Genomic DNA, 27,418 nt, shown 5'->3' with positions numbered 1-27,418 from the left:
CCACTTACATGCAATATCAGCTTCAATGATTATACATGTGCAAGACTCATTTCATTTAATGCTGCTGAGTAACTGATGCAAAGTTCCACAAAGTGTTATTTGACTTACTTTTACTTACTCATATTTTAGTATTTACTCATTGAGTATTTTGCTATAACTATTGTGAAACGTTGGGTTATTATTGTGTGTGTGTTTTTTAATCCTGTTGATTGCACACCAAGCGAAGCCGCACCTCTGATTTCATTGTTGCTATTTTTATAAGATAAGATAAGAATATTTGGCACATGCACAGTTACACGTATTACAATGCACAATAAAATTTATTATTGTACCTGCAGCCAATAGTAGAAAAAACTTAGGCCTTTGTATTCATTTTGGAACATAGGCCATTGATGAACCACCTTCACCCATGTTGGGCTGTCTTCTCCAGAATCAGGGTTAGTTTAAGCTTTTGTCATGAGCCCTATTGCATTTAAGTCCAACCCTATTGTCTCATAACCCTCTAATATATATGTATATATATATATATTGACAATAATATTATTTTCATTTACTAACTGACTCGGTGGTCGGTGTAAAGACATGATGATATAGTCGCCTAGTTACTTATTAATGTTGTGGTATCGTGAGTTTAACGAGGTGAACCGTGGACAGTGAAGGCATCATCCTCAGATTTGATAAACTCTGAAGGTGACTGTGTGTAATCGATGAAAATGCTAATAGGCTACAGATGGCAGGGGAGTGGAAGGAGACCCGTGGGGTAACAGCGAGTGAATCCAACACGTGTCCACATTAAACTTTACACCCAAATCATTCGTGAGCGAGTTATCATCGGGAGCGTGGGACTGATCTCTCTCCTGCCTCTGCCTCCCTCCATCATCATCTCCAAACTGGGAGCCAGTCTCTATGACAACGTGGTGCAGGCGGGGTTTGCCAGCTGGAGGCAGAGTCGATCAGTCCTTCCTCAGTTGGCATCGCGGCTCGAAACCTTCACACTGCATCACGCCCCGAGTGGAATGGAAGAAACGGACAAGAAAGAAAATGTACGTATAGCCTCCTTTTGTCTCGCAGTTCATGCCGTGTAATATTTCTGCAAAACCCCAGGATTTCATTTGAAGCTTTTTTTTAACCGCTCTGCATGTTATATGCTAAAACAGCAAATGTGCAGCTGAGTCACTGACTGTTTAAAATCCGGATCAATAAGGCTATTGTTCCCATCGGTGCCACAAATTGCAACGCACCGCAGATTAAGACGTGACGAGGCAGCGGCATGCGCGCACTCACATCCTCGTAGTAATAATAATAAGAATAATAAAGTGTAGTTTGGTCTTGTGGAGATGCATAGGCCCCATCCTGCATGCGTGCCCCCAGATCTGAACGTTTATCCATCTCTATTGTTTCACAGGGGGAGTATACCGGAGAAATAAAAGGTGGGATGCGGCCTTCAATGAAACTAGTTGTTATGGGTATTGTTAACAAAAAGCCCAAAAGGTTAGTGCACGCACCTGTTTTCATTTAAGGGTTTTTATTTTACACACGTTTAAAGGTGACTGGAAGTTGGACTACAATAAAAACTAAGCAGATGCAGCTGTTGTCTGTGTTCGGGTGCACACGCCAACCACCCAGCTAGTTTCTTATTTTGGGGGGGAAAAAATATCTTCGCTCCGCCGGAGCGTTTCCTAATTATAGGTTAGTATGTGAATGTGCGTGGGAGAGCTGCAAATCCCATGAAATCTAAAGAGTCACTGTGGAAATTCTTTAGTTGATAGCATCAAGCGCGTATTTGTTCAGTCAGTCACCAGATACACGCAGTAAAAAATGATAATTAATTAAATAAATAAATAGTGTGCAAAATAGTTTTTTTTTTTTTTTTTTCTCCAAAGTTATTTTTGGCTGCTGGAACTTTAGGAGGGTTTTAAGGACAAATGCTCCCCGGGGAGCCCCTTTCCCAGATTCTGAATTTAACACAACCTTGTTTTCTGTCTTTTCATTTAATGCTCAATAATGTACTGTTTTGTCCCTCAGTTGTTATATCTTTAAATGCTAGATTATATAAAAGTTTAACAGAACAATTCTTAATGAACAATAAGTAAATTAATCTTTAGTTGGATAGATTGCGTTTGGTTAAAGTGGTGCAACATATTTTATTAACTTTAAAATCCTTAATTAGGATGTGACATAATAGTCATGTTATTTTATAATACAAATGTAATGTAATGTAATGCATGACTTGATTCAAACTACTTCCTGTCTTGAAGTTCTTCAAACTTTAATGACAGTAAAGACCAGAAGATGTCACTGTTCTCCAAAGAATCCATTTACTCATGGATGTTTTTTTCTTTAATTTCTGTCCTTTATCTTTACCTTTATCTCTCCTGCACCGTTTTTCTCGCAGCATCGAGGTGACTGTGTCCAGCAAACCTCAGGAGGAGGACGCGGAGGCCGACGTGGGTCTGCAGCTGAAGGTCAGCTTCACGGATAAGGCCGTCCAACGCAACGCCCGCTTGGCTGGAAAGTGGGGTCCAGCGGAGAACACGCTCTCCTTTTTCCCTTTCGCACCTGGAGAACCCTTCAAGGTACTTTCACAACCTCTGACACTTGAGGTGAGATCTGGGACAGGTGGCAACCATATGTATAGAAATGCAGCCTAATTTCCTCAATCTGAGTCAAAGCAAAGATGACACATGTTTCATAAATTCTTTGCATCATCCCAAAATTACACTAGAAAATGTTTCACCTCATGTTCCAGTGTTTGTCACTGTAAATCTGTCGCTTACTGTCAGTTTGATTTTGCACTCTCAGCACTATACAACGTTTAGTTGCCCTAGTAACAAGTTATATTTACAGTGTTTTGTTCCTAAAAATGTGTGGAAAGATTTTCATGACTCATTTGCAAAAGTTATAAGAGCGTTTGGAGTTTTATTATTTTGCATCATGGATACTTAACTCAAAGATGGCGCCGGCTCACTTGAAGGAAAATTTGAGTCCAGAAACGTTTGCTGGTAACAGTGACCTGTAAGAGAAAGGCTTTGAAAGTGAGCCCTGACATGATCATAATGAAAACGTGTGCAAGATATATCCCACGGACTTCACAAGTCCCTCAATTATATACAGTAGTGACCCAGTGATACAGTGTCATCTGAGCGGAACAGAATAGCTCGTGTTGTTTTGAGGAGTTTTTTTTTGTTCTGTATTGGTCTAGACACCACCCAGAATGAAATCCAGATGGCGTGTTACCAGACTCTAATAAGGATTCTGTGTGGCTGCACCAGGCTTGTAAGGATCAGTCGTGTTGCCAAATCCAAGTCTGACTGCACGTCCACAAGTAGCCAATAACTGTCTTACGTGAAACAAATGAGTCTTTTCTTGCTGAAGTCTCTGTTACAGCACCAGTTTGGGATCATGTAACAAACCAGTGACGTGCGGATCGATGCTGAAATATCGATACTTCCGATACCAGGGCTTTATGCTCTAAAATCGATTCCCAAATCAAAATATCGATACTTTCAGACACGTCACTGGAGGTGATGCAGGAACACAGTGGAAAGCAACTAAACTATTGAGCTGTGGCAACACAACAAACCTTTTATAGAAGTTCTTGCTGGTTAAAGAACAGTTTATTTTAGTGGTCTTATTATTTTACTTGTTTTTTTGGTGTTTTTATTTAATTTAATCTAATTGTGTTTTCTTTCATGCGCAACGAAGCTGCGGTGACTAAGTCATTTCCCTCGTGGATCATTAAAGTCTGTCTAAGTATTAGCCACATACTAAATAAGGCCACTGCCTCAATATGCTTCAGAGTTTAAAATAAATAAATAAATAAATAAATAAATTACTCTGATGTGAGAGGATGGGAACATCACTACAACAGACATGAACCGACTCTGACTCTGACTCTCCGTCCGTCCCGTAGATGGAGATCGTCTGTGAGCACCAGCAGTTCCGTATCCTGGTGGACGGGCAGCCTCTGTGCGGCTTCTCCCACCGCCTCTCCCCCCTCGCCTCCCTCACTGCCTTACGAGTCTTCGGCGACCTGCAGCTCACCAAGGTGGCCTAACGTCAGGGCCTCGCCCCCACCGGTGGCCGGCACCAGGAGATTAGAATAGATCTACTTTTTTCTTTCTTTCTTTCTTTTTTTTTTGTTTTTTAAGTGAACAAATGAACCCGCCGTGGGGGATGTTGTGTTTCCATTTTCAAACAGTTACACCTGCCTCGTAATCATGTGATAAGACAAAGTGCCTTCACTAAGATTACCTGTCCGGGGACTTGAAGATACTGACTGAATGTAACGGTCGTCATCGATGTCTTAAATCAAAAGAGGAATGTGATTTGAACTGAAGCTATAATAACTTTCTCTGATGCGTCACTATAAGAACATAAATAAGTACAAGTGCCGCCTCAGCCTTTGTGATTTAAAAAAATAGTTTTCAGATCTTGGAAATCTCTGGGGTTAACCTTTGAAAGCACTTATGTTTACGAGCGCCTGCATGAAGGTGAATGTTTCCGGACTCGATTCCATAGCAGAGGTGGTCAGCGTGCGGCCGACTAAGAACTGTAACAGGTGTAATAATGTAAAACAGTTTAAATACAGTAGTGCATGCCAGTGTGTTTGATTTCTGACAGTGTGTGGGAAGCGTTAGATCACTTTGTTATTGCGCCACCATTAGCTTCGGCTTACATATAAAAAAAAAAAAAAAAAACGCCCAGCGGTTTGTGTACTTTTCATTTACCACTAGCACTTTTTATGTGAATGTTTCATATCTGACTTTACTTCACTGCAATAAATACTCACTTTTACTGTTGTCGTTCGCTGTTTTCCGCTATGCGCTCAAACAACTCGCCCGCTTGGACTCAGTCCAACGGCCACTTCCATGCATCGCTGAGGGGTTGTCATCGCTGTGAGTTCACTGGAATAACAGCTCAGCTTGAGTCATCCAGATAAAGGCCCGACTCAGCTTGCTGAGTGGGAGTGTCTGTCTGAGATTTTCAGGGAGCGCCTCAAAGAGCCAGCTGGAGTTTGATGATTGGGACAAACACAGCGTTTAGTCACTGCTTGCACTTTGTTTTGATGTCCATGAAAGAACCACATAAAAGAAAATCCCCTCTTTGGGATTCACCGAGTTCAATTTGAGATCTTTTCTCACCACGTTTGTGTGTCACGATCTTACGTTCGATTATGACAATGACTTGTAAAGATGTAATGCTTTGTTTTGGTACTGGTGGGTGGGTCAACTGATGATAAAGGATAAACAGCCTCCTGCACCACAGTCCACACTCACGACAACCCTGCTTCTAATCTGTCTCACGACATGCAGCAAGATACTTTTTATACCAAATATAGTTATTTAAACTCATTTTTTAGTATTTTATGTCGAGACTATTTAAAACCACTGCACCCTATACATAAAAGTACAGCAATATTACTGGTAAAATGCACATTAAGCATTAGAAGTAAAAGTACGTAGAAGCAGGGCTTCTGTTGGAGACAGGGTGGAACTTTTATGGCTAATCATAAAACCATAAGAGAGGTGGCGTCTGAGATTAACATAATATTGGGCAGTGGAGCTAGATTTCTCTTTCGTTACTTTAAAACTTGGTAAAATACCTGAAACACTCCTACACAAGGATAAATACTTACTGAAGATACTTTTGGCAAGTAGTAGAAAAGCTGTAGTTGCAAATCGACCATACAAAACTGGACCAGTGGTGTGAGATTGTAAAAGAAACGTATAGTATGGAGCTAGACTTACCTCTGTTTTAAGACTTGAATTGGAGAAAATTGAACACTGGGAAAAATGGATACTGAATAACATGACCCAATAAAGGGGTACGTACGTGACGTCACAGCCAGCGAAGTCTCCATGGTTACGGCCGCTGAGTGGTAAAAAGTGACGGTTGATCATGGAGATTAGCAGCATTAGCTTGAATCATAGGCTTTAAATAACGACTGTAAAATTAAAAAAGATGAAGAGCTGTTGTGCGATTGACTGAACCAACAGATCTGAAAAGCAGTCGAGATATATTTTTACAGAAATATCCGGCTGCCAAAGAACAGAAGTAAATGTATCGCTGCATTACGAAGAAACAAATGTGGTTCACATTTAGTGTCAGGTAATATTAATTTATGCTGTATTTTATGATCCTTAAGTTATTTCTTACGTACTAGAGGGCTGTCAGATAAGTTTGTGGATGAATATTTGTGATCACTCCTCGTCATCCTTTTAACGCTACAGTATTGTTTGGCTAACGTTAACGTTACTTCTCAGTGAAGCTATTAGCGTTAGCATCTTTTATTTAGCCACATTTATCAGAACTGAAATGAACTAAAACTAACTTAAACTAACTGAAACTGAGGCTAATCCGCTTTTCCAAACCAATACTAGTTCGTATGGAGCATTGCCCGGTCCAGTTGTCCTTAACTTGATCTGATAATCCACATTTGTCCCGTTTCTCGCTGTATTTACTGCTACATTACACCATGTTTTTGTCACTCAGGGGGGCGTGGCCCCGGGCGGAAGTGACGTCAATGATTTACTTTGGATTTAGTTGCAGTTCATGCCTATTTGCTGACTGCTTTGTGTTTTTCATTAGGTTTGATCAAACAGTATTTTGGTCCCTTTGTGTGTCACCGTGTCAGTTTGTTCAGTTTTCCTGTGGTTCCTCATAGTTATATGTCATTGACCTCTTTTAAATGTCTTAGGTTTGCAGTTTAATTGTTTTTGCATTGGTTGGGTTAAGATGAAATCCACTTTTTCATTCAAAAACAGCTGAGATGTTTAGATGAGAAATGGTTGTCGCTGACTTTGTAAGAGTTTCCAACAATAATTTGAAGAGAAGCGAGGGAACACAGTATTTTTGTCATCATTTAATAATTTCTTAGATAAATATCTTCATCTGCAGTGGTAAAAAAAATATACAAATTATCTTCCTGAATTTTACAAAACTAGAAGGAAGCAGAAGAAAATGGAAATTACTAATACATTCAGCACTTCAGTAATTTTTCACCTCTGGTTCCTTGAGTTTTATAAGACTCAGCTTTGAAATGATGGTCCATAGGATTATGGTTAATGATTGTTTTTTATGATGAAAAACCTTTAACTTAAACAGAATGACTACAAGACAAACTGCTACAACTGCTGCCCTTTACGAACCTTGCTTTACAAACTCTAAAATCAAACCAAACGTGGAGACAAATGAACAGAGCCGGCACGACGCTGCTGCTACGGCACATTCACAGAATGTGTAGATTTGTAACAACGTAAACAAACAAATGCGGTAACGAGGTTTTAACTGGAACTGGTTGTCCCCTCTCTGATCGCATCTATCCAGTCCATCTTCTCCTGGTGAGTGGGAGCCTGGATGAAGTAGTGAGTGTCAGACTGAGTGATGATTTTAAACAAGTTGCCTTGAATGTTGCCCTTCACACCTGCGTGGGATAAGAAATGAGTAAGAAGTCAATAAAGTATGATCGGGATCAGGACTGATAAGATAAACCTGCTCCAGACCAGCTGAAAGTAGTGGAGTGGAAGAAGGCGTGGTGTGTGTTATGTGTGTGTTAGACAGCTGGGCAATGTAGTTTTATGAAAAATTTAATTTCTTTGGATATTTTCAATGTTTTTTTAGTATTTAGAATTTTAACTTTGTCTTGTAAATCCCTTGTAAATAAAACCTTTTTGGACTATTTTGTATATACTTGTTTTTTTTTTTTGCACTGAAAAGAAGGAGCTTCGTAATCTCATTATAACCCTACAATGGCAATAAAGTGCATTCAATTCAATTCAATTATATAATAAATTATAATGGTATGTTCCTCATCAGGGCCACCTTTATTCTTCCACATGACTTTCCACAACCTTCCACAAACTTTTGTAATCTCTAAGATCAACAAACAGTTGCCTGAATAAAGGAAACCATCATTGCTCATTACTGAATAGTTTGAAGTTGCCTGGAAACTGAGGAGTTACTGGAGTGTGAGACGGTGATTCACCTGAGGGAACTCCGTTGTCCTCCAGAGAAGACACCAGACATCCTCTTAGAGCGAAGCCGCCAGCGGGGCTGATGTCATCCTGACGAGTGATGTAAGACAAGGAAGAGGATCAGACTGAATCGAGCGCTCCTGACGAACCGTGAGTAATGTTGGCTCCGGAGCAACGAACTAAACAGCTGCTTTTATTTAGCCGTGTTTTGGGCTTGGTTTTGGGCTCTCGTAAGTATTCACAGTAACATGATGTAATGTGTGTTCGATGGGCCGCCTGTGCTCTCACCTTGGTGGGGTCGTAATAGTGAAGGAAGGAAGGCTCTGAACGCAGCACAAACAGTCGCACCTTCCAGTTCTTCCGTCTGTGTCCCTGAGGTTAAAAATTAGCTTCGAGTTAGTTTGACTAATCCAATCAAACATGAAATAAAGAAGTCAAATAGAACCACACTGGTGACCTAGTTATGAATAATATAACTGCCAGCTTTTTTAGTGTGACATACAGTAAACACTTGATCCATTCAACTACTCCGCAGTTATAAATGTTAAAAGAATGTGTCACAAGTGTTATAAAAGACCTGTTTAAGCAGATATCCTCTCTTCACCACTCGCCCACTCAGCTCCATCGCAGACAGCGAGGTCTCCGCCTTCACGCTGCCTCTCTTCTTCAAACTCTGAGGCTGCGATTAAAGCAGAAACACGGCGTTAAGACGAGCGAATCAACTCATTAAAGCCGAAAAACTCCAGCCGACCGAGCTGCACTCACAAAGCTGTAGAGCGCGGTGGAGTCGTCCATGAATTGCTCGCTGAGGCCGGCCGTGCGCAGGGCCTCCACGCTCTTCTGGCCCACGGTCCGCAGGAGGCCCTCCTCCAGCAGGGCCGAGGCCAGCGTCACGGCCTCCACGCGGGTCAGCGCCAGCTGCATGAACACCAGCCAGTCCACCACCGCTGAACCTGCAGGGATGTTCACAGGAAGAAATATACATGAAAACAGATTTATAATAATAAAATTCTATGTTCATGTACAAATTTAAAAGCACGACTCATATTATTCTTTATTGCATATGTCTTCAACAGGGGGTCCGTGACCCCAGGTGGTTCGCAGAGGTACTGCAGGGGGGGTCACAAAATCTTTGGTTGATTATATATTTTGTAAATGTATTTTTTCTTTATTTTCCCCAAAAAACTTCTTTAAATTTCTTTAAAAACACATTTACATGAAACATTTATTGCATTATTATTTATTATTATTATTATTTATTTACTTTATTGCATTATTTATAAGTCAGATGTTGCTTTAAGAGCATCAGTGGTGAAGGAATGATCACTAAGTAGACAGAAAAATGGGAATAATGTGGCTAAAATCTAATTTACAGATGCTAAACACTGATTGTTTTTTGGTTTACCTGCATGTTTGGTGTCTGATTGAGCTGAAATGTATGAAAGAAGATGCTCACCTGAGAAACAGTTGCTGTAGGTGCTGCCCTGCTCCACATGGTTGCTCATCTTGATGCCACTGTGGACGTCATACATGGAGTCCAGCACCTTGCTTTAAGAGTGAGGAAGACGACAAACAAAGTGAGTCAGTGTAAACTTGCGGGCGAGTCTGCGGGAGGCATTTAGTCGCCAGGGCTCACCTCAGGTTGTGAAACTGGGTTCCCGCGGGCTCCTGCTGCTCCGTGGCCGTCTCGTCATGGTTGGCCTCCAGCTTGTGGATGGCGGCGGTGATGTCGCCCGCCCAGTCGTCCCTCTCTTCTCTGGAGCAGGCCTCCAGAAAATGCTCCACGCCGTGCTTCGTCTGGAGCTTGAACACCAGCTGTCGGTGGGAGAGTTCTTTTAGAGCCAGGAAAGTGATTGCGGCACACATTGTTCTGAGCACACGATGGAGATCAGGTCTGGACAAAACCGAGACCTGAGGCAACACATTTTCTCCTCGTGTGGGGCGGGAAGCGTCAGGCGGTGCAGGCGCACCTTGGTTACTTCCAATAAAAACAAAAACATGGAAAAACATGTGGCACTTCCATGTGAAACCGGGAAACTGCACAAAGCACGTCCGTCTGAGGGACTACTTTCTTTAACACAATCCAAAAGGAAAGATTCGTCCTTTTAGTAACAGTTTGTAATTTTTTCCCCTAGAATTTGACTTTAGTTTTTACTGTTCTTTCTTTGTCTTTAAGTTCAACCTAAATGGTTGTTTTAATGAGTATAAATGTTCTTAAACAGTTCAATTTCAATCCATCTACTATAATGAAAACAAGTCAAAGTCAAATGTGGCGTTTAAATGAAAGTAACTCACCGGTCGATTTTCGTACTCCAGGAAAGGACACGTTATCTCACAGTCCTTCAGCAGGATCTTCCCTCTTTGACACGAGTCCCTTTTGCCTCCTTCATACTTGTAATACAGCAGCTTGTCTGGAGTCAACACAAACCAGCGGGCCTTCCAGTTGTGGACGACGTGACCCTGGGAGCAGTTATCACATAATTACTATTATAAAAGCTTCTACATCCTTCCATACAGGCCACACTCTGACTCTGTGACATCTGAATTTTACAACAAATACATTTTTTACTTATTTCATTTAACAAACAAACAAAAAAACTCTTACCCTTTTCACCAGGAAGCCCTCTCTTACAACAGAGACGTTCTTGTCAGCGTCCATGCTCCTCAGTGTGATTTTGGTCGACTGAGCTCAGCCTGTTCCTACCTGCTCGGGTTTTGATGGCTGGCAGTGAACGCGTCACCGTGCTCGCTCACACCCACGTCCACACCCACTGTGTGTGGACGCTCAAACTGCTGCAATTTCCGCTCATTAACACGAGAGGGCGGGCTGGCTCCTCGTGTGAGGCTTCTCTGAGTGGCTCGCTCCCACTCCACGCAGCGGCTCCAATCAGCCTTAGTATGAGAAGAATTCACATCCTGGACATAAAAACCGTAAGGAGTGGTCCTTACGGTTTTTATTTCCAGGATGTGAATCTTTGTCCCATTTTGATGGAAAAAAAAAAAATAACAGCTGGAGGTCGACCACCAGCTCCTCTCCTCTGCAGCAGCTGTAGCCAATGGGAGGACAGCTGAGCACATGTTTATCCTGCAAAAGGAATGCATGCCCATTAAGTTCATAAGGGTACTGTAAAGCATTGCTACCTACAGCCCTGCTGCTGCAGTCACCTGTGGCCCTTCTATTCTACTTTATGCTGCTTCCTGTCTCTATCTCCTGGTTCCTGTTTGCGTGCCAAAAAGAAGAGTCGATTATCTGATCTGGCAGGGGCGGATCTACAACGATTAGCTTGGAGTATGTACTCTCACTTGCCAGTTTATTAGGTACACTAGTGAAAACAAATGCACCCTACAGTCGTGCAGTAAATCTTACCTTCATGAGGGTTATGGTATTCAGCAGAATTCAAATGTCTTTCTATTGTTATATTTCTATTATTTTGATAACCCCGTTGTAGTCAGTGGGCCAGGCTAAATGATAGTGATTATTGATACCACCGATTTCCCTTTTGACCTGATACTGAGTAAAATTCAGGCGATGTCGATGGAGAAGATACCGAGAAGTATATTGAGGTAGTGGCCTCATTTAGACTACTATATAGCCCCTAAAAAATAAAATAAAAAACAAGACCAGTAAAATAAATTATTGTTTAACTACTATAAAATGAAAACTTGCATCTTAATTCTGACACTGTTCTCTCCTCTTTTTGGTATCGGAATTATCGATATTTCGGTATCAGTCCGCACGTCACTAATGAAAATATATCAAAAATGTAAATTTCAATGCTACTTTTTCCTTTTTATCTAAAACTAAATCTAGAGTCCAAAATGTCAAACTTTATGAAGCCACTTTAAACAACTAGAAAACTTTCACTCCACCCAAGGGAGTTTGTGATATATATATATATATATATATATATATATATATATATAGCAGCTTTTAAAACTGGAAAGCACGATAATGTAAAAGCTTTTCATTTAGCACCTTTCGCACAAAACGTCTTGAGGTCAGAGTAGGAAGTACACAGAGTTCCATCTATCTGTTTAAGGTTTATAGTCATATTGCAAATGGCTTAGTGGTTCTTCAACTTTTTTTTTTTTTTAGCATGTCTGCTTCAGGAGCCAAACAAATGTTCAGACATCACCATTCAACACTTTTGTTTAATCCAACCGGGTGAAACACTTTTAAAATGAAAGCGTTTCAGCTGACAGGTATCAGTTCGTACTCGTCATTCCTTAAAATTACGATGAAATTCAGCCATAATCGGACGGTTTAAATTCACGCAACATGCCACACGATAAACACAGTAAACAAAACCCTTTTCACAGCCAAGTGGCTTTGCAGGAAATGCCCTGTTGTTTAAATAATAGCTCTATTCACCCAAGTTGAGGTCCTGCAACTGCACGTACAGGTTCACCGTCGCGGCTCACTGGGACTTTAGATTGAACTCAGCCAGTTTTGTTATTAATTCCACCTGTGCATCTACCGCTGCAACAAGACAATATCTTCTGTCATGCAAAGCGTCGGTTGTGTTGCATAAATCTTTAAAAGTCGAAAACAATGTCGATGTATAGTTAAGAGCGTAAAGAACTGAGGGGATTCTTTCAGTGTGCATTATCAGATTTGTTTTAAATATCAAAAAACTACTTTTGTCCTGCACTGTGATCAGATTTCTTCCATGCATAAAGCACCAGGAGCTTTTTAGAGTAGCTCTCCTCTCTGCTGCAAGACTCTTTTAAAGTCTCTGCTGTCTCCCAGGTGAGGAAACCTGCAGGCATGCACTTATTAAAAAACAGGATTGTGCCGTGGACTCATGTCGGCAAGCGGCCAAGACAATCTGTAGAGCACACAGTGGGAACAATATCCCCAAATCCTGCTCCTTATGACTCCAACAGCTTCCGTGAGTGAGAGTCAGTCATGCTTCTCTGAGGCAACAACGCAATGCTTGGTTTAGTCACGTGTAAAGGTGTGTCTGGAATGCCCTCTGTGTAACATTAACCATAAATCAAACATTAATTACGAACAAAAAAGGAGGATGATGGTGTTTTGGCATGCCCGGATGTGAAGGGCTCTGACGCATGTCGGTCCCACGTGGGGCCGCCGGTTGTCCAGGCCACACACACTTAAAGCGCAAACACTCGCAGGACTCTTGTTTTCTTGGTCCACATGCTTATTGTTCGCTGGGTGTGCGTTTGTGTGACCACGTCCACAGCTGGTCACACAGAGCAGGACGAGGAGGGTCGCTCTCCTTTTTTTACAAGTGGAAAAGTGGAAAACATGGATTCCCGTTTGGGACGATAAACATGATTGTTTTCTTCCAGAAAGGACCAAATTCACACGTCAGAAATGCAAAGTAATGAATTGTCTGAAAATAAAAGGATGTTTTCTTCCTCAAATTTTATTTTCGGACACGTGAAGTGTAAAACAGGGATTATAGGGCTGGCCGACATGAAATTGTTTGACCTTATCTACCAGCCACACGTGACATTTTCTATAGTTGTTCTTTAAGATTGGCCGTATATAACAGTGGCTTTAAATTGCCTTGTAATAAACCGTGAAGTGGAATAGAAAACAGGATGTTCCAGGCTCAGGTGGAGAAACGCCGGGGCAGATTCTTTCCCTGTTTGCCTATAGACCTCTTCAATGAGTGGCCTCTTCAATAAAAAGTCACACGGTGGTTTATGATTGTTGACCTGTTTTACAAGAGCTGCAAAACAGCAATGGACGTTCTGTGAATTTTCCGTTTTCTTCCCAAATGGCCCATGAATAAGACGCTTAAAAATGAGTAAAGACGCGGATAATTTGTTGAAAAATGTAAATTCTTAAAGGGTTCCTACAGAGTCAAAATATGTTCCTTTAGCGCGATCCATTCATTCAATAAACACACATGATTCAAAAACACACCTACTTTTAATCAAACTAAACCTTCAACATTAAAACTTTAAATAGATTTAAAAAAAAAAAACAGTAAAGTGCTTTCATGAAAAGAGCACAGCTAAGGTTTGATACATGTGCTGCTCCAGTAACATGACATCCTAAATAAGGTAAAAAGAAAACCTTCTAGCACACCTTTTAGGGAATTAAAGGATAAGTTGAGAATGTTTCTGTATTTTTCCCCACTAGCAACGTCCAGGGCGAAAAAACAAACAAAAAAAAACTGCAGTTCCTCAAATGGCCACTTGAGGCTGTCTACGAAAAGGAGCAAATGTTACAATGTCCAACTTTACAACAGACTTAAAAATGTTTACAGGCTGGTACAAAAACAGTCCTGTTCCTCTTGTATGACAACTGTACAAAGCAGTTTTTTATTTTCTTAATTTTTTATCTGTTTAAATTATATAAAAGTTTAAATATATATATATATACACATACATATAAGGGCGTGGTTGCTGTCAGCGGTAGGTGTCATTCGAGCATCCCAGGTATTTCCCTAGACGTCACCCATCCACCCAGTCTGAGTCACGCTCCAACTACTCCACTTTTTGAATTAGCCAGGAATTAGGAGGATTTGGGCGCTACCAAGATGGCCACCACCGGAGGCACAGCGTTGGGCTTCAAAACCAATCTTCAGGTCACAACAGATCCATTTTGCTGTAAATGCTTTGCTGTATTGTAGGGGACCTTTTTAAAACAATTTACCCCCGTTTATATAATGATTAATTAAAAACCCGAAGTTCTTTTTGATCTGTGTTTAAAGATTAACATTAAATTTAGCTAAAAAATCATGAAAAATCGCTGACGTGGGTTTGTCGTCAAAAGGAAACATACAGAATATCCCCCCCCAGCTTCATCCTTTATGATGAATCTTATTTACAGGCTAATAATACAAAGTTTATCATAAAATTTATCATTTAGCTTTACGGTCACTTGTAAACTTTCTATCCACATTGTTCACTAAAAAAATACTAATAAACTTACATCATGCAGCTTTATTTACAGCTAGAAGCTCTGCAGTCGTATTAGCTCTACTGTTTTTTTTTTTTTTTTTGTTGTTAGTTTACTTGCCAGTACACAGGCTTTGTTTGAAACCCCTATTTACAGCCGCTCACGCTAACACCTGATCTGTCTCCATGTTAATCAGCTGTGGTAATCAGCCCCCGAGCGTCCACTTCACGTTCAGCGGTTTACAGTCTGCTCCATCAGCCCCGACTGGTAAAGTAAGCGGCAGGTGCAGCTGGACCTGCACGACTAGAGTCCGTAGTCCGCGGAGAAAAAGAAGAAGAAGAAGTCGAGGGGAGAGGTTTAGGATGAGCTCAACCTGTACCACGCCGACACCACTTTCTCAGGGTGAGCCATCAAGTCCTTCCACTGCTCCACGGCCTGCGGGACGGGACTGTCGAGTCCCAGGTGAACCTGCAAAAAAACCCCACAATGAATAATAAAGTGACTCTTAATGTTGATGAAATCATACGTAAGAGTCAGATCTGGAAGAACAAACTTAATTAATCTGGTTTAAATATGCTTCATTTACCTGCCTGTTTGTTGCAGCTATTTAGCAAAAGTTATACAGTCTTTCATCTTTAATATTAACAGGATTTCAACATTTGAGAAACGTTTCATGCAGTTAATTGATGAATTAATTAATTAACTGATGAATTAACAGCCTGGTGAGAGACTGCTTCTTCTCACCACATGTTGGATTTCCAAACTAATAGATGGAAAATGAGGATATTTATATTTATATTTCAATAAAAACTGGTCAGACTTGGGACTGTGAAATATAAATACACTTGGCTGAAAACATTTTGGCAGTTGCTCTATTAGGTGTCGCAAAATGAGCATAACTGTAATAATATCACAAAAACAGCTCAAAGACGACGTGAATGAAAATAAAAAGGGTGCACCCACCTGGCCGAGACACTGTTTCCTCCGCACCGAGCTGCGGCTGTACAGCTTGACCGTCAGCGAGCAGGCGTGATTTAAGGAGGACAGGAGGAGGTGGAACGTCTCCGTCCACCTACACTGCCCCGCCGAGGCCTTCACCGCTTTGGTCTTCTTCTTCATCACCACCTGCCCCAACTGGTGCATCTCCACTTTGACGAAAAATGCTTCAGAGGAAAAACAACGTGAGTCACACTGTCGTTTAAGCGTTTTTTTTGTTTGTTTGTTTGTTTGTTTGTTTTAAAACGTATACGCTTACCTTGGGTGAGCGGTGAGGAGGACGCTGGGAGGTTTTGGGCGGCGAGGACCTGGAGCTGGATGCGGCCGTTGACCGGCTGAAAGCAGGTGGCGAGTTGGAGCTCGGAGTGGCTCACCTGAGAGAGGGGATTCGGTTATTTCTTAATAATTAGGCATTAAATGATTAAAAAACAAGAATATTTACACATTTAAAATACAAAATAATAATAAAGTTTCTTCATTGATCCCTAATGGGGAAATTCCTTCTGTGCATTTTATCCATCCATGACCAGGCACTGCAGGGATTTGCAAAATCTTTGTTTTTTATATATTTTTTTAATTTCTGTAAATGTAGATTAACATGAATCCAACATATTTTAGTAAAGGGGTAATGGATAGCTTAATACTGAATGATAAATGATAATAATAATGTATATTTATACTGTAAATAGCACTATATAGAACATATAGAACACGTCTTAACTCACTACTCCGCATCAGCAGCATCAACCATAAGCTATGCTCAAACTTGGCACATTCATCCCATTCACCTCTTTTCAAACAAACACTCGCAACAACAAATTGTGATCGTTGCACCTGGCTTTAACTTTTTGGACGAGCTCTATCGCTTTTAGCTCATTGTTTTGTAAATATTGCATCACTGTAGATGGGAAATTGTTCTCGACTGACTCACCACCTTAAAATAAAAATACCGTCAGTCACACCAAAGGAATGTTCCCGCCCGGTCTCGAACCGGGGACCTTTCGCGTGTTAGGCGAATGTGATAACCGCTACACTACAGGAACTCACCACTTTGCCATTTTTTGCCATTTTTTTTGCCATTTTTTGCCATTTTTTTTTTTTTTTTGTATTACGATCATGTCTTTATTAAAAATGTGGTAACTAACTAACTGACAGCCATGCATTTATGGGTCTTTGTTACAGGGCGAGGTTTGGAAAACACCTTTAAAACATTCTTTCAAGATTCTGATGTGAGGTTGAATGCCAGACATTACGGTGACTACCTTCCAGGGAATGAATAAAGGAATGTCGCTACATGTATTTCCCGTCAGCGCAGTATCTCCACAATGTAATCCTTCCTTCGATTACAGTCTTTCCTTCTAAAGTTTGTTAGAGTTTAATGTTTTAACCTATTAGTACTCCACCAGGCTGATCGTTGGATTTTGTATAAAAACTTGTTGTGGTTTTTAAGACACGTGCGCATTTGAGGTTTTATATTATTTCCTCTTTTATGTTTGGAATGTTTTTTTCCCCCCCAGGTGATTACTTTTGTTCCTGTCTTTCTCCTGCTCTCGTAAATGTTTGATTGTTTTTTTTTCCTCTTCTTCCTTGTGTGCTCCTTCCTTATATTGTAACCTGTGTCTCTTTGTCCAATCAGCCCCTTTTTGTATTTACATTGTACGGTGGCTGTATTAAGTTTCTCTTCTAAACTCATCCCGCCTAGTTTCTCAGGTGTCCTGCCTTTGGCTCACACCTAAAAAGTTATACATAAAGTTCGTAGTGTTCATTATGCTCTAAATGTCTTATTATAGCATCATAATTGAACAGAAAAGCACAGTTGCGAAACTCCAACTAGCACAGGAAATGAGATTATCAAACTTTGCTATCAAGCAAGTAATATAAAGATGATGTAATAATGGCTACATAATTTAACTCCACCATAGTTAAATATAGAAAGATTGCGTTTCCGTCCTCTCCTCTCTTCTTGCCCTTGAATCATTACATAACCCGGCGGTCTCTCGTACACCGACTCCATTGTTAAGCTATGCTTCTAACTGAAATATCAATTAACTTGGACGGACTGTACGATAATGTACGCCCATTTGCCAGTTTATTATGTACACTAGTGAAAACAAAGGCATTTAAACGCTCTAAATCTTGGCTTCATGATGGGTAATGCGTTCAGCAGTTGCATAAAAATAATGAGAGAGCTGCTGATTCAACATTCATTTGTTGCATAACTGAAGTGCATTGTGTCGCACTGAGGGTAAATGACAGAAACGCTTTAACGTTTAATTCATTCCAGTTTAACTACATCTTCCAAAATGAATTACAACCTTCCTGACACTGGTCCAATATCAACTGAACTTTATAACCATCATGAAGGAGGTTTTAATGCAGGGCTGTTATGCTGTAATTATATTAGACTAGATTTTGATGGTGTCTGGAAGCAGAATGCTGTTAATGGGGGTCTTTTGGTTGAGCGGAGGGTCATCTGTGGATCATCCCACAGATAATTGACGAGTTTGGGATCTAGTGAATTTGGAGGACAGGTCAACACCTTGTTCAGTGCTTCATATCTATTTATTTTTTTTAGTTGTTCCTAAAGCGTTTTTGTGTGTTTGCGCCTGCTGCCACCAAGAAGTGTCATTGCTATGGGGTGGGAGTGTCTGGTCTGGTCTGGTCTGGTCTGGTCTAGTCTGGGTGGTTGGTGCATCTCTAAGTAAAATCAACATGAATGCCAGGTCCGAAAGTTTCCCAGCAAAACACACCTGAATTGTCACAAGATGATCAATATAATATTAACTTCTCCTGTCGGTGGTTATAATGTTGTGGCGGATCGATGCAAGCTCAATGTCTGAGAGAAGTCAGACAAGTCAAACACTTGTAGATTATTGGTGAATACCAGTCGCGCCAATGAGGAAACGTCCAGCGCTGAGTCAGTGAGTCAGAGTCTTTAGAATGAACGGCTGCATTTACAAGTAATGAATTAAGATCATGCGGGTTTTCTCCGGAATTCGTATTTACCGACTCTCACATCCTTCTTCTGGGGAACAGATCGTCCTCAAAATATAAAACCTCCAAGGTCATGCAGTGTTGTTTCTTTCTCTGCTGCTTCCACCGTGTTATTAACAGGTACCGTGCAGATTGACCAACTATGTGCTTTCAGGGATCATCTGTGGTCTTTCTCCAAGGTTCAACTTGGCCACTCCAACTTTTCGTGGTGAAATATCCTGACAACTACTCAATGAATAACTATAAAAAGGATGAAATGTGATGATTTTAGTGATACACATCTACTTTGTGTGTAATGCTAATTAGCAAAAACAGCTAAACTGAGATGATTAGTTTCTGTGCATGCATAGATATGCATCTGAACTCCAGCCCATGGCCTTGCAGAGCTGCTAGCGCCAGCTGTCCTGCTTCTTTTCAAAAGCCCTTCTTATATTTTTCTTGTTCCACACTACCTCAAGTTCAGCTTGTCTTAAAAGCCCCCACTGAGTGACGGTGATTTGGACAATTTTGATCCTTTGTGTGCGGCAGATGGGTAAAATCACAGACTCAATCAAATTGTCCCTCAGAGAACCTGGTGGTGATTCACCGTCTGATCTCCTAAGTGCAGAAACAGTTTCCATTATGCTGCCACTGGCCAGACATCCATCCATTTATCAACACAACCACTCTCTGCTGGTGAAATGGTTTTTGAGGTCTGACCTACTTTCCGCGTCGTGCATTTCCAGAATCTGCACTCAAGGTTCCTAATAAAGCCTGTTTCACATTTTTTTCTCAGAAATGAATCCCCTTTCTTGTTCTTCCTGTGATTATGCAACAACATAGAATGCTCTGCCTCTGCGTTAAAATTACCCTTGGTTCAGACCAAGAGTACAGCACATGCCAGTGATGTACAATGCAACACGGGGACAGTTTTATGAGGCACACTTGGTGCTTTCTCCTTATTTACTGTGCTTACACAAAGGGGTTATAAAAAAAAACAGCAGCCAATGACGGAGGCAATAATTAGTAGACGTCTGGGATATTCCCACAGAGTTTTTCCTCTTGGCCAGAACAGGAAGAACAACCAGAGAATTGTACAACAATTACTGTGTTGGGTGTGTTTGTGAGGGGCTCAGATTACTGTTTGACTCAGACTGCGTGAGTCAGTTTGATGAATTTTCACATTGTCTTAAAGATGAGCCGAGTGAACACTTACAGAGGACTTGGACGGGGGGTTGAGCTCGAGCCAGTGCTCCGTCTCCTGAGGGCCGAGCTGACGCAGGGAGAGGACGCACTCCGCCACCGTGCGCTTCCTGGGGTTGTGCGTCTGCAGCCGGAGCACCAAGGAACTGCAGCGCAACTGATGGAGGCGCAGCACGAACACGAAGGTCTCCATGAGGGACACGTCCTGAAAAGCAAGGGGAGCATGGAGCAAAGATCGGTTAATTCAGCTGCATCGGCTCATTCCTTTTTAACCTGAGACATGCACCGATCAGGCGTAACATTATGACCACCTTCCTAATATTGTGTAGGTCTCCCTCGTGCTTCCAAAACAATTCTGGATCTGGTGACAGGATGTTGTTAGTGGGGGGCATTTCGGTCCTATGAGGTGTGGTGTGCGTCCTCTATGGATCACCCTATAGATACTTGATTAGTTTGGGATCAACACCTTGTCCCTTCCTAAAACGTTTTTTATGTGTGTGTGTGTCAGTCTGTGTCCTGCCAAGGATCAAGGCGTGTCATAACTATGTGGTGGGGGTGCCTGGTCTGGTGTAGGTGGGTGGTAAGTGTCTAAATAACATCCATATTAGGGGTGGGTATTGGCAAGGACTTCACGATACGATACGTATCACGATACTTGAATCACGATACGATACATTATTGCGATATTATGATATTGGGATATATATATATATATAGAGAGAGAGAGAGAGTCAAAAAACAATATTAATCCAAATGATCAATTTCCAATTAATAATTCATATTAAGACATTCAGATATTGCATCAAAAGGAAAAGTATTGCGATAAATTTTTTCCCCACCCTTAATCCTCATGAATGAATGCCACATCCAAACTTCTTCTGTCGGTGGTTTTAATGTTGTGGCCGATTGTTGTATTGCATCATTTCAAGGAACTTACAGTCACATATTTTCGTTAGAATTCACAAGGTTAATTAGTTTCAGAACATCGAATTGTCACAAGATGATTAATTATATTACTTACTTCTCCTGTCAATGGGGTTTTAATGTTTTGGCTGATCGGTGTGAAAACTCAGCATTGAAATAACGACGGCTTACGAAGAACCCCTACCTCACTGTAGTCCTTAGTCATGGTCTTGAAGTGGGTGGGTTTGGGGGTGGTGATGATGGCTTTAAAGCTGATCCTTTGTTGTTCCATCGTATCCAGATGAAGGCTGAGGTCTGAACACTGACAAGGAAACAGGACAGAGTTCATACGTGTGCTGCATGAGCCCAAAAGCTCTTATCAAACAGGTTTAGGAGAGAGTGCTCTACTTTTGCGCAACCTCATTGCTTTGCCTGTTCAGATGTGAAAAGTTCACATCTTTGCATTTCAGCCTTAGAACTGTAAACAGATACAGTGTCCTTTCGAATCACTTTGCTTTATCACCAATCACCTCCATTCCCCTAAAAACAACCGTTCCTTTCAAGCGTCCGAGCCAAAGTTAACAGAGCATCAAGAGGCGCCAACAAAGACCTGAGTTTTTTTTGGACGCACAGAGGGCGCATTGAGAGAACCTGCATGAGGACACAATGACGCTTTATGTCCCTGCTCCCTCCTCTCTCTTCAATGTGTGTAACCTTACCTGAACCAGGGTGATCCACACCTGCTCCAGAGGCTCCTCATACCTCAGCCGGACGCACACCTTCCCCATTTCCCGCTCGTCCCCGGACAAAGCAATGGACTCTGCAACAGAATTGGAATTATCGTGAGCTCGCGTAACAAAGACGTCCATGAGAAGGAAAAGGGGCTAAAATTAAATCTGTAATATAGGTTTTAATTTCCTGACATCCCCCAGTGTAGTATTTATGAAGGACAACCTCTTGGTGAAGAATTACGTAACGGTTTATTGTCTCGCTCTGTCATTCGAAACTTTTTACAGTTCACTCAGAAGGTTCTTTGGGGAACTGAATTCCACATTAGCATTCACATTAGCATTCTGACAACTTGTGGCTGTGTCGAAAGACTGGTGGTGTTTTGATACTGTTTTTTATATAGAGCCTCTTTATAGTGATGTAATTATAATTTGGATACTGAAATCAGGAACATGCAGCTTCTCAATTAATTCTTAATTACCCAACATGGATTTTGTATCAAATATTATGTTAATTTCCACATTAAATGTACACAGGCAGGCTAATACTATTGACGCCAGATAGGCAAAGTGTTCCTGTAAAAGGTTCCCCTATGGCATCAATGCAAAGAACCACCAAGAACTTGGTTCCAAGTTGAGCCTTTATTTTCGAGGGTGTTGCTGAATCAAAGGCAACATTGTTCGAATGAATGGGCTTTATTTCTTGGAAAAAAAAAAACACAAGAAAAGTGAACCCTGTGACTTTCTAATCTTTAGCGGCTTTTGTGTCAGTGCTGGTCTAACACGGTTGGGGGTCTATTATTTGTGGTGGTGGTGGTGGTGGTGGTGGTGGTGGTTACCTAGGCTGCTTTCCATGGAGCCAATCATGGAGGACAAGCTGCTCCGGTTGCTGGACGTGGAGTCGAGCCGCTGCTGGAGAGACCGAACATAGACAGGCACAGCGTGGTGAAACTCAAAAAGTAGGCGCCATGTAACGAGTCTAGGCTTTGAGCTAAATGCTAACGTGCTAAAATACAACAGAAGGCTCAGTTGCAAGTGTTCTGGACGCTGTGTCTGAATTTAATTTACATAAATATACATCTGAACACTTAAAACCTTCCATTTTTATGACGTTTATAATTAGGGTGAACTATCACTGCAGTAACAGGCCTCTCCTCAATTCTCTCCTCCCACCATCTACAAATTCATGTTCTTTATGGTGTGCAATTAACTCTTTATATCTTCTCGTCCCTTTCACTTCTCTGTGAGCGTCTCCGGCTTTCAGCTGCACGACTCTGATCTGTGAAATTGCAGGTTTTTAATCTGTTGTCTTGGACCGAGTAACGAGTTATCTATTCCTACCAAAAAACTATGGATGAATGTTATAAATTTCACCAGCTTCTGCTTCTCTCCTCCCTCTTTTTGTCCAGGTTATTTAGATGGTGATTGACACCTCATAAAGTTAAACTGAAACTAAGTTTAAAGGTTGCGGAACTATTCCGCTATTCCAGTCAGGAAGAACCCAGTAGCTAATATCAACATGTTTGTTTTTTTCGTTTTCTGTTTGACATGTTCATTCTGGAAACCCCAGATTATTTGTTTTTTAGATTTGTTATGAAGGTGCCGTCCTCCTGCTTGCTCTCCTCCTTGCTTACTACTGTTTGCGCTCTGCGTTTGCCAAATTAAACATTTCAGCTGCCTCGGCGACGGGACCTCGGGACACGATGTTTGCTGCTCTGACGTCACAGAGTCAGATATGTTTATCGAGGTTTTGGGCGAGACTTTAGATTGATTGAAACGTGGCCTCTGCTATTCAAGTTGGTTAATAAGAAACTCTTGACAGATACGCAACACCACATCCTTTATTTAACAAAGAAATACACCCCAACCGACTCATTATGAGTTTTTTGTTTTGTTTTGTTTTCTGTGACTGATTAAATTGAGCTTTGTTCAAGACAATCAACGAGTATGTGTTCAACCGAGAGGCTGAAAGATAGCCGTAGAAAGTGAAGGAATAATATGTGGCCACTCTTTAAAAAAGATTTCTAGGGTGGACTTTTAAAGCTTGCTAATAAAACACTTATTTCCATACTGTAATGAAAGTTTTCCGAATTTGCCGGTTCACAGATTTTTGTCACATTCAGGACTCCATACCTTTAGGTATTATATTTTATCCAGAAAAAAAAAAAAAAAAAAAAAATGTTTCCCAGCAGAATCACTGAATTGTCAAAAGATGGCCGATGGACTTCTGACAGTATTTTGAATGTTGTGGCTGATCGGTGTAAAAACTCATATTGTATGTCTACATGATAAATATAGTGTTTCAGCCAGCAGGCGATTAGCTTAGCTTAGCATAAAGACTGAAAATAGGGCAAAAGTTCTAGCCTTGATCTTCTCAAACCTAAACAGCTGGATGCATGAAATTAACATTTTCCAAATTTGCCATCTCACATATTTTTGTCACATTTGGGCCTCCATACATATCGGTATTTCATTTAATTCTGAAACAAAACAAGCACAAAATTCCAAGTAAAAGTAAGTAAAATAGTTAATTGGTCAAATATTAAAGACTTTTAGCTGAACCCATTCAGATTCACGCCTGCATCCGTTAAAACTCCTCACACTGAAGTGGCCTCCTCACTTTTGCCCCTTTCGAATCCAAAATGACCAATTCGTGAGGCCTGGTTGCTACGTTCCACTGCTCCTCAGAGGACAGGTGGAAACTGTAAAACTATATTTAGTCAGGGTTGACACGTTGTGAGAAACGCCGTGTGAATACAGATTAGATTAGGGAACGGCCTTACCTGCTGCGTGTGACCCGGAGCGCTGGACAGATCAAACATGGAGCTGCTCAGTCGCTGCTGCCCGCCGGGATTCAGAGTTACACCTGAAGAAGGAACAAGAACCCAGCCCATGTTACTGAGGTTCTTTAAGTTATTAAAAGTCATGATTAGGTTTTGGTGGTTCTATCTGCAGGAATCTGCCTTAAATATTGGTTTATACATGAACTAATATGTTTAAAAAGTCCTTCTGATTACAGGGTATTGTTACATAATGATGCTGGTGCACACACCATTCATCTGGTGAATATCTACAACAATTTTTAATAAGTATCTCTAAAAAATCAACAAACTAAGATTTCTTTCGAATCATTTTGATTCACTACCAGTGCAAAACATTTGGTTGCCCAGTACAAACCGTTACCTGGGCTTTGACGGCGGGAGTTTCTGTTCTTCAGCGTGTCTCTGCGGCTGGAGCCGGGGGAGACGTACGCTGCCAACTGGCCCTGGTGGAAGCTGGACTCTGGGCTGTAGACGAACCGGCTGGAGGCCTGCAGCGCCGCCTTCCTCTCTGCATATATCGACCCGGCTGGACCTGGGGGCAAACAGCACGGTTGTTTTAAAAGATGGCGGGTGTTTTGCAGAGCCCGAGTGTAAGGCCTCTGCAGGTGGAAGCTTTGATTATTACTGATTTCAGCTTAAAACCCGGCTCCATTTCGCTTTGGCGTTTAGCGTATCAGGTATCAGAGCAGTTCCTGTTTCACTGGTACTTTAAAAGTGAAGCATCACAAACACAGAGTCTAATTCCACGTCACATCATTTGTTCAAGATGTTTAGATCGTGTGAATCTATCTGCTTGAATACGTACTGTTGGAGTACTGTGGACCTTTGGGCTGGATGTAGGTGGGCTTGAAGGTCGGCAGGACGAACGGCACGTCTCTGCCATCCGGGGGCATCTTAGAGAGGAGGTAATCGTCCGTGGCACCTGTTCCTCCTTCACCCGGCTTATGTCCAGAGCCCACTGCCTTGTGAGGAGGCATCTTCACCTTGATCACTTTAAAGCAGAGGAAACCTCTCAGACACAAACGAAACAGTCTGTCAAAGCCCAAACGATTCACAGGCGTCGGTTTACCTTGGGTCTCCGGCTCCTGCTTCTTCATGAAGTTCTTGCAGCAGTTTTTGAGGCACTCCATGGCCACTGCTGGAATTATTTACCTGTGGAAACAGTAAACAGTGATACCACCAGGACTGGAACGAGGCTTTTTAGGTAGGTATTTAATCAGGAGTCGATAACAGATATAGATCAAGCATGACAAAACATCACCAAAACATGTTTCTTAAAATATCAAAACTTTGCATAATATTGCTCAATTACCTCCAAATACAGAAAAAATTCTCCAAAGTGATCTAGTTCTCTTGAATTCCACCATGTGTGACATTTTAAATGATCCCAGAGTTTTTTAATCGATCTCCAATATATTGTCTCAGTGCCATTCAGTCTCCAAAATCTTCTCGTGTACCATCCCAAATTGTATAAAAGCATGAATTGGAACAAAACTTTAACAAAGGTATCACTCACAGTTCATGTTACTAAACTAGTGGAGTATGATTCTCCAAAAATATGTCAAGATGCCCCAGATTTGATGCAGAGCCTTAAAACTTGCCCAGCACCGGGGTTAAGCACCGATGATGGATGCCATAACATCCTAAAATAATAATAATGATAATTTTAAAAAAATGAATAAGATTTCAAATATTTCCATAAATCAAAACTTAGTCACATCGATCGCCTGACACCTAAACTTAAAATAATGTCACGCTGTTAGTGATCGCCGACCAACTTTGACCTTGCAGAGCTTGTTCTGCGTCGCGCTGAGCAATGGGGGAAAAATTTGCACCAGTGTCAGGCGCATAAAACAGAAAGTAAAATAAATAAATGAATAATAATATTAATAATAATAAACAATTCTTCGTTTTAAGAAAGATGCAAAGAAAATGGAGACTCACCTGCTCGGCGTGTTCGTGGAAAGAGGATGAATAAAGTGTGAACATCCAGCAGCGCGGCTCGCTCTCTACATGCGGACTGAAGAGAAATGAAATGCCACTGATCTCAGGTTTGTGCTCCGCTTTAGTTCCAGGTCTCTCTCTTTCTCCCTCCCTTCCTCCCTCACTCGCTCACTCACTCACTCACTCACTCACTCACTCCTCCACCTCTTCTGTAATTCCCGGACTGAAATTCGCTTCCTTCCCCGAACAGCCGTGAACGCACCACTTTCTGTTTTGATTTTATTTATTTAGTTTCTTTACCTCTTACCATCACGATATACTCGCTGCTCAGCTGTTCTTTCTTTCTTTCTCTTTTTTATTGACCAGGTCGGTCTCTCATGATCCGGCTCAGAAACTTGGTGCCTCCGAAGCGCCAGTGCGCGTCGCTGCGTGTTTACTGTCAAGGATCACCTGCCTGCAGATCCGATAACAGCCGTGACAAAGTAGTACAAACAAAAAAAAAAAGACGACACTTCCCAAAATCTGGTGCAGCCCTGCTGATTAAATCTTTAACAATCATCCTCTGTCATTTACAAACGGAGTGCAACGGTGTGCGTGTAATGTTGCGGCTGATCACGTGTCGTTGTGTATGTGCCCGCACTATTCACAATGACAACCAAGTTTAATCTAATCTGAAATTTAGTTTAGCTCCCAAAGTGAATTCCAAATTTTTTGTGCTTCTCTAATATAAAATAAAACGATACAGTGCTCCAAATATATGATATCGTCATCCCACGATAACGATATATATCGTTAAAGAGTTATCCCACTTACAGTGTCCATACAGTTTGTTGAAGTATAATATGTTATAATTTTATCAATCTCATCCCGCCAAACTCTTACAGCTATCCTAACTCTTTAGGGTTTAGAACACCGCTCACACATTTTTTAATTTTTTTTTAAATTTGATATAATCCCCTAAAATAAATCGAATAAACCAAATAATTGCTGCAGTTT

The 27,418-nt window shown here is 41.3% G+C and overlaps 3 protein-coding genes and 1 non-coding gene across 6 annotated transcripts; 1 reads left to right on the top strand and 3 right to left on the bottom strand.

Moving 5' to 3' along the window:
- Window positions 1–906: 906 nt before the first annotated feature.
- Window positions 907–4,797, top strand: si:ch211-10a23.2 (Galectin-related protein A-like). 2 transcript variants are annotated; one of them, XM_047610306.1, is made up of 4 exons: window positions 930–1,043; window positions 1,406–1,491; window positions 2,396–2,576; window positions 3,914–4,797. In XM_047610306.1, exons 1-4 carry the CDS (start codon window positions 1,017–1,019, stop codon window positions 4,055–4,057), a joined length of 438 nt encoding a protein of 145 aa, XP_047466262.1. In that variant the 5' UTR covers window positions 930–1,016; the 3' UTR covers window positions 4,058–4,797. The 2 variants fall into 2 exon arrangements, with proteins under 2 accessions (XP_047466261.1, XP_047466262.1); XM_047610305.1 differs by lacking the exon at window positions 1,406–1,491 and having other exon boundaries at window positions 907–1,043.
- Window positions 4,798–6,850: 2,053 nt separating this feature from the next.
- plek2 (pleckstrin 2) lies at window positions 6,851–10,743 on the bottom strand. Its single transcript, XM_047611388.1, has 9 exons — window positions 10,582–10,743; window positions 10,272–10,436; window positions 9,613–9,791; window positions 9,433–9,524; window positions 8,742–8,929; window positions 8,554–8,655; window positions 8,265–8,348; window positions 7,988–8,066; window positions 6,851–7,426 (listed from the first exon to the last, which is right to left on the bottom strand). The coding sequence occupies exons 1-9, from the start codon at window positions 10,633–10,635 to the stop codon at window positions 7,287–7,289; spliced, it is 1,083 nt and encodes a 360-aa protein (XP_047467344.1). The 5' UTR covers window positions 10,636–10,743; the 3' UTR covers window positions 6,851–7,286.
- Window positions 10,744–13,859: 3,116 nt separating this feature from the next.
- LOC125024025 (tandem C2 domains nuclear protein) lies at window positions 13,860–27,064 on the bottom strand. 2 transcript variants are annotated; one of them, XM_047611655.1, is made up of 12 exons: window positions 26,423–27,064; window positions 25,548–25,630; window positions 25,284–25,469; window positions 24,840–25,010; window positions 24,440–24,522; window positions 22,496–22,565; window positions 21,648–21,748; window positions 21,134–21,250; window positions 20,039–20,230; window positions 16,109–16,223; window positions 15,817–16,016; window positions 13,860–15,321 (listed from the first exon to the last, which is right to left on the bottom strand). In XM_047611655.1, exons 2-12 carry the CDS (start codon window positions 25,606–25,608, stop codon window positions 15,211–15,213), a joined length of 1,407 nt encoding a protein of 468 aa, XP_047467611.1. In that variant the 5' UTR covers window positions 25,609–25,630; window positions 26,423–27,064; the 3' UTR covers window positions 13,860–15,210. The 2 variants fall into 2 exon arrangements, with proteins under 2 accessions (XP_047467611.1, XP_047467610.1); XM_047611654.1 differs by having other exon boundaries at window positions 22,496–22,568; window positions 26,423–27,061.
- trnav-aac lies at window positions 16,820–16,892 on the bottom strand. Its single transcript has one exon. It is a non-coding gene; the product is annotated as a tRNA-Val (tRNA).
- Window positions 27,065–27,418: the final 354 nt, after the last annotated feature.

Source organism: Mugil cephalus, chromosome 17 (assembly GCF_022458985.1).
Source record: "Mugil cephalus isolate CIBA_MC_2020 chromosome 17, CIBA_Mcephalus_1.1, whole genome shotgun sequence".
In the NCBI taxonomy this organism is placed as follows: domain Eukaryota; kingdom Metazoa; phylum Chordata; class Actinopteri; order Mugiliformes; family Mugilidae; genus Mugil; species Mugil cephalus.
Note: the sequence above shows the minus strand (reverse complement) of the source record. Positions and strands in the feature narration are given on the sequence as shown.

Excerpts from the sequence above, each read along its gene's own strand:
- si:ch211-10a23.2 (XM_047610305.1), top strand. The coding sequence starts at position 907 with ATGACAACGTGGTGCAGGCGGGGTTTGCCAGCTGGAGGCAGAGTCGAT. Across the intron at positions 1,044-2,395 it reads AAACGGACAAGAAAGAAAAT|CATCGAGGTGACTGTGTCCA; the intron begins GTACGTATAGCC and ends TTTTTCTCGCAG. Across the intron at positions 2,577-3,913 it reads CACCTGGAGAACCCTTCAAG|ATGGAGATCGTCTGTGAGCA; the intron begins GTACTTTCACAA and ends TCCGTCCCGTAG.
- LOC125024025 (XM_047611654.1), bottom strand. The coding sequence starts at position 25,608 with ATGGAGTGCCTCAAAAACTGCTGCAAGAACTTCATGAAGAAGCAGGAG. Across the intron at positions 16,224-20,038 it reads ACCCCCCGTCCAAGTCCTCT|GTGAGCCACTCCGAGCTCCA; the intron begins GTAAGTGTTCAC and ends CCCCTCTCTCAG. Across the intron at positions 15,322-15,816 it reads GGAAACAGTGTCTCGGCCAG|GTTCACCTGGGACTCGACAG; the intron begins GTGGGTGCACCC and ends GTTTTTTTGCAG.
- plek2 (XM_047611388.1), bottom strand. The coding sequence starts at position 10,635 with ATGGACGCTGACAAGAACGTCTCTGTTGTAAGAGAGGGCTTCCTGGTG. Across the intron at positions 9,525-9,612 it reads ACCCAGTTTCACAACCTGAG|CAAGGTGCTGGACTCCATGT; the intron begins GTGAGCCCTGGC and ends TCACTCTTAAAG. Across the intron at positions 7,427-7,987 it reads GGACAACGGAGTTCCCTCAG|GTGTGAAGGGCAACATTCAA; the intron begins GTGAATCACCGT and ends TATCCCACGCAG.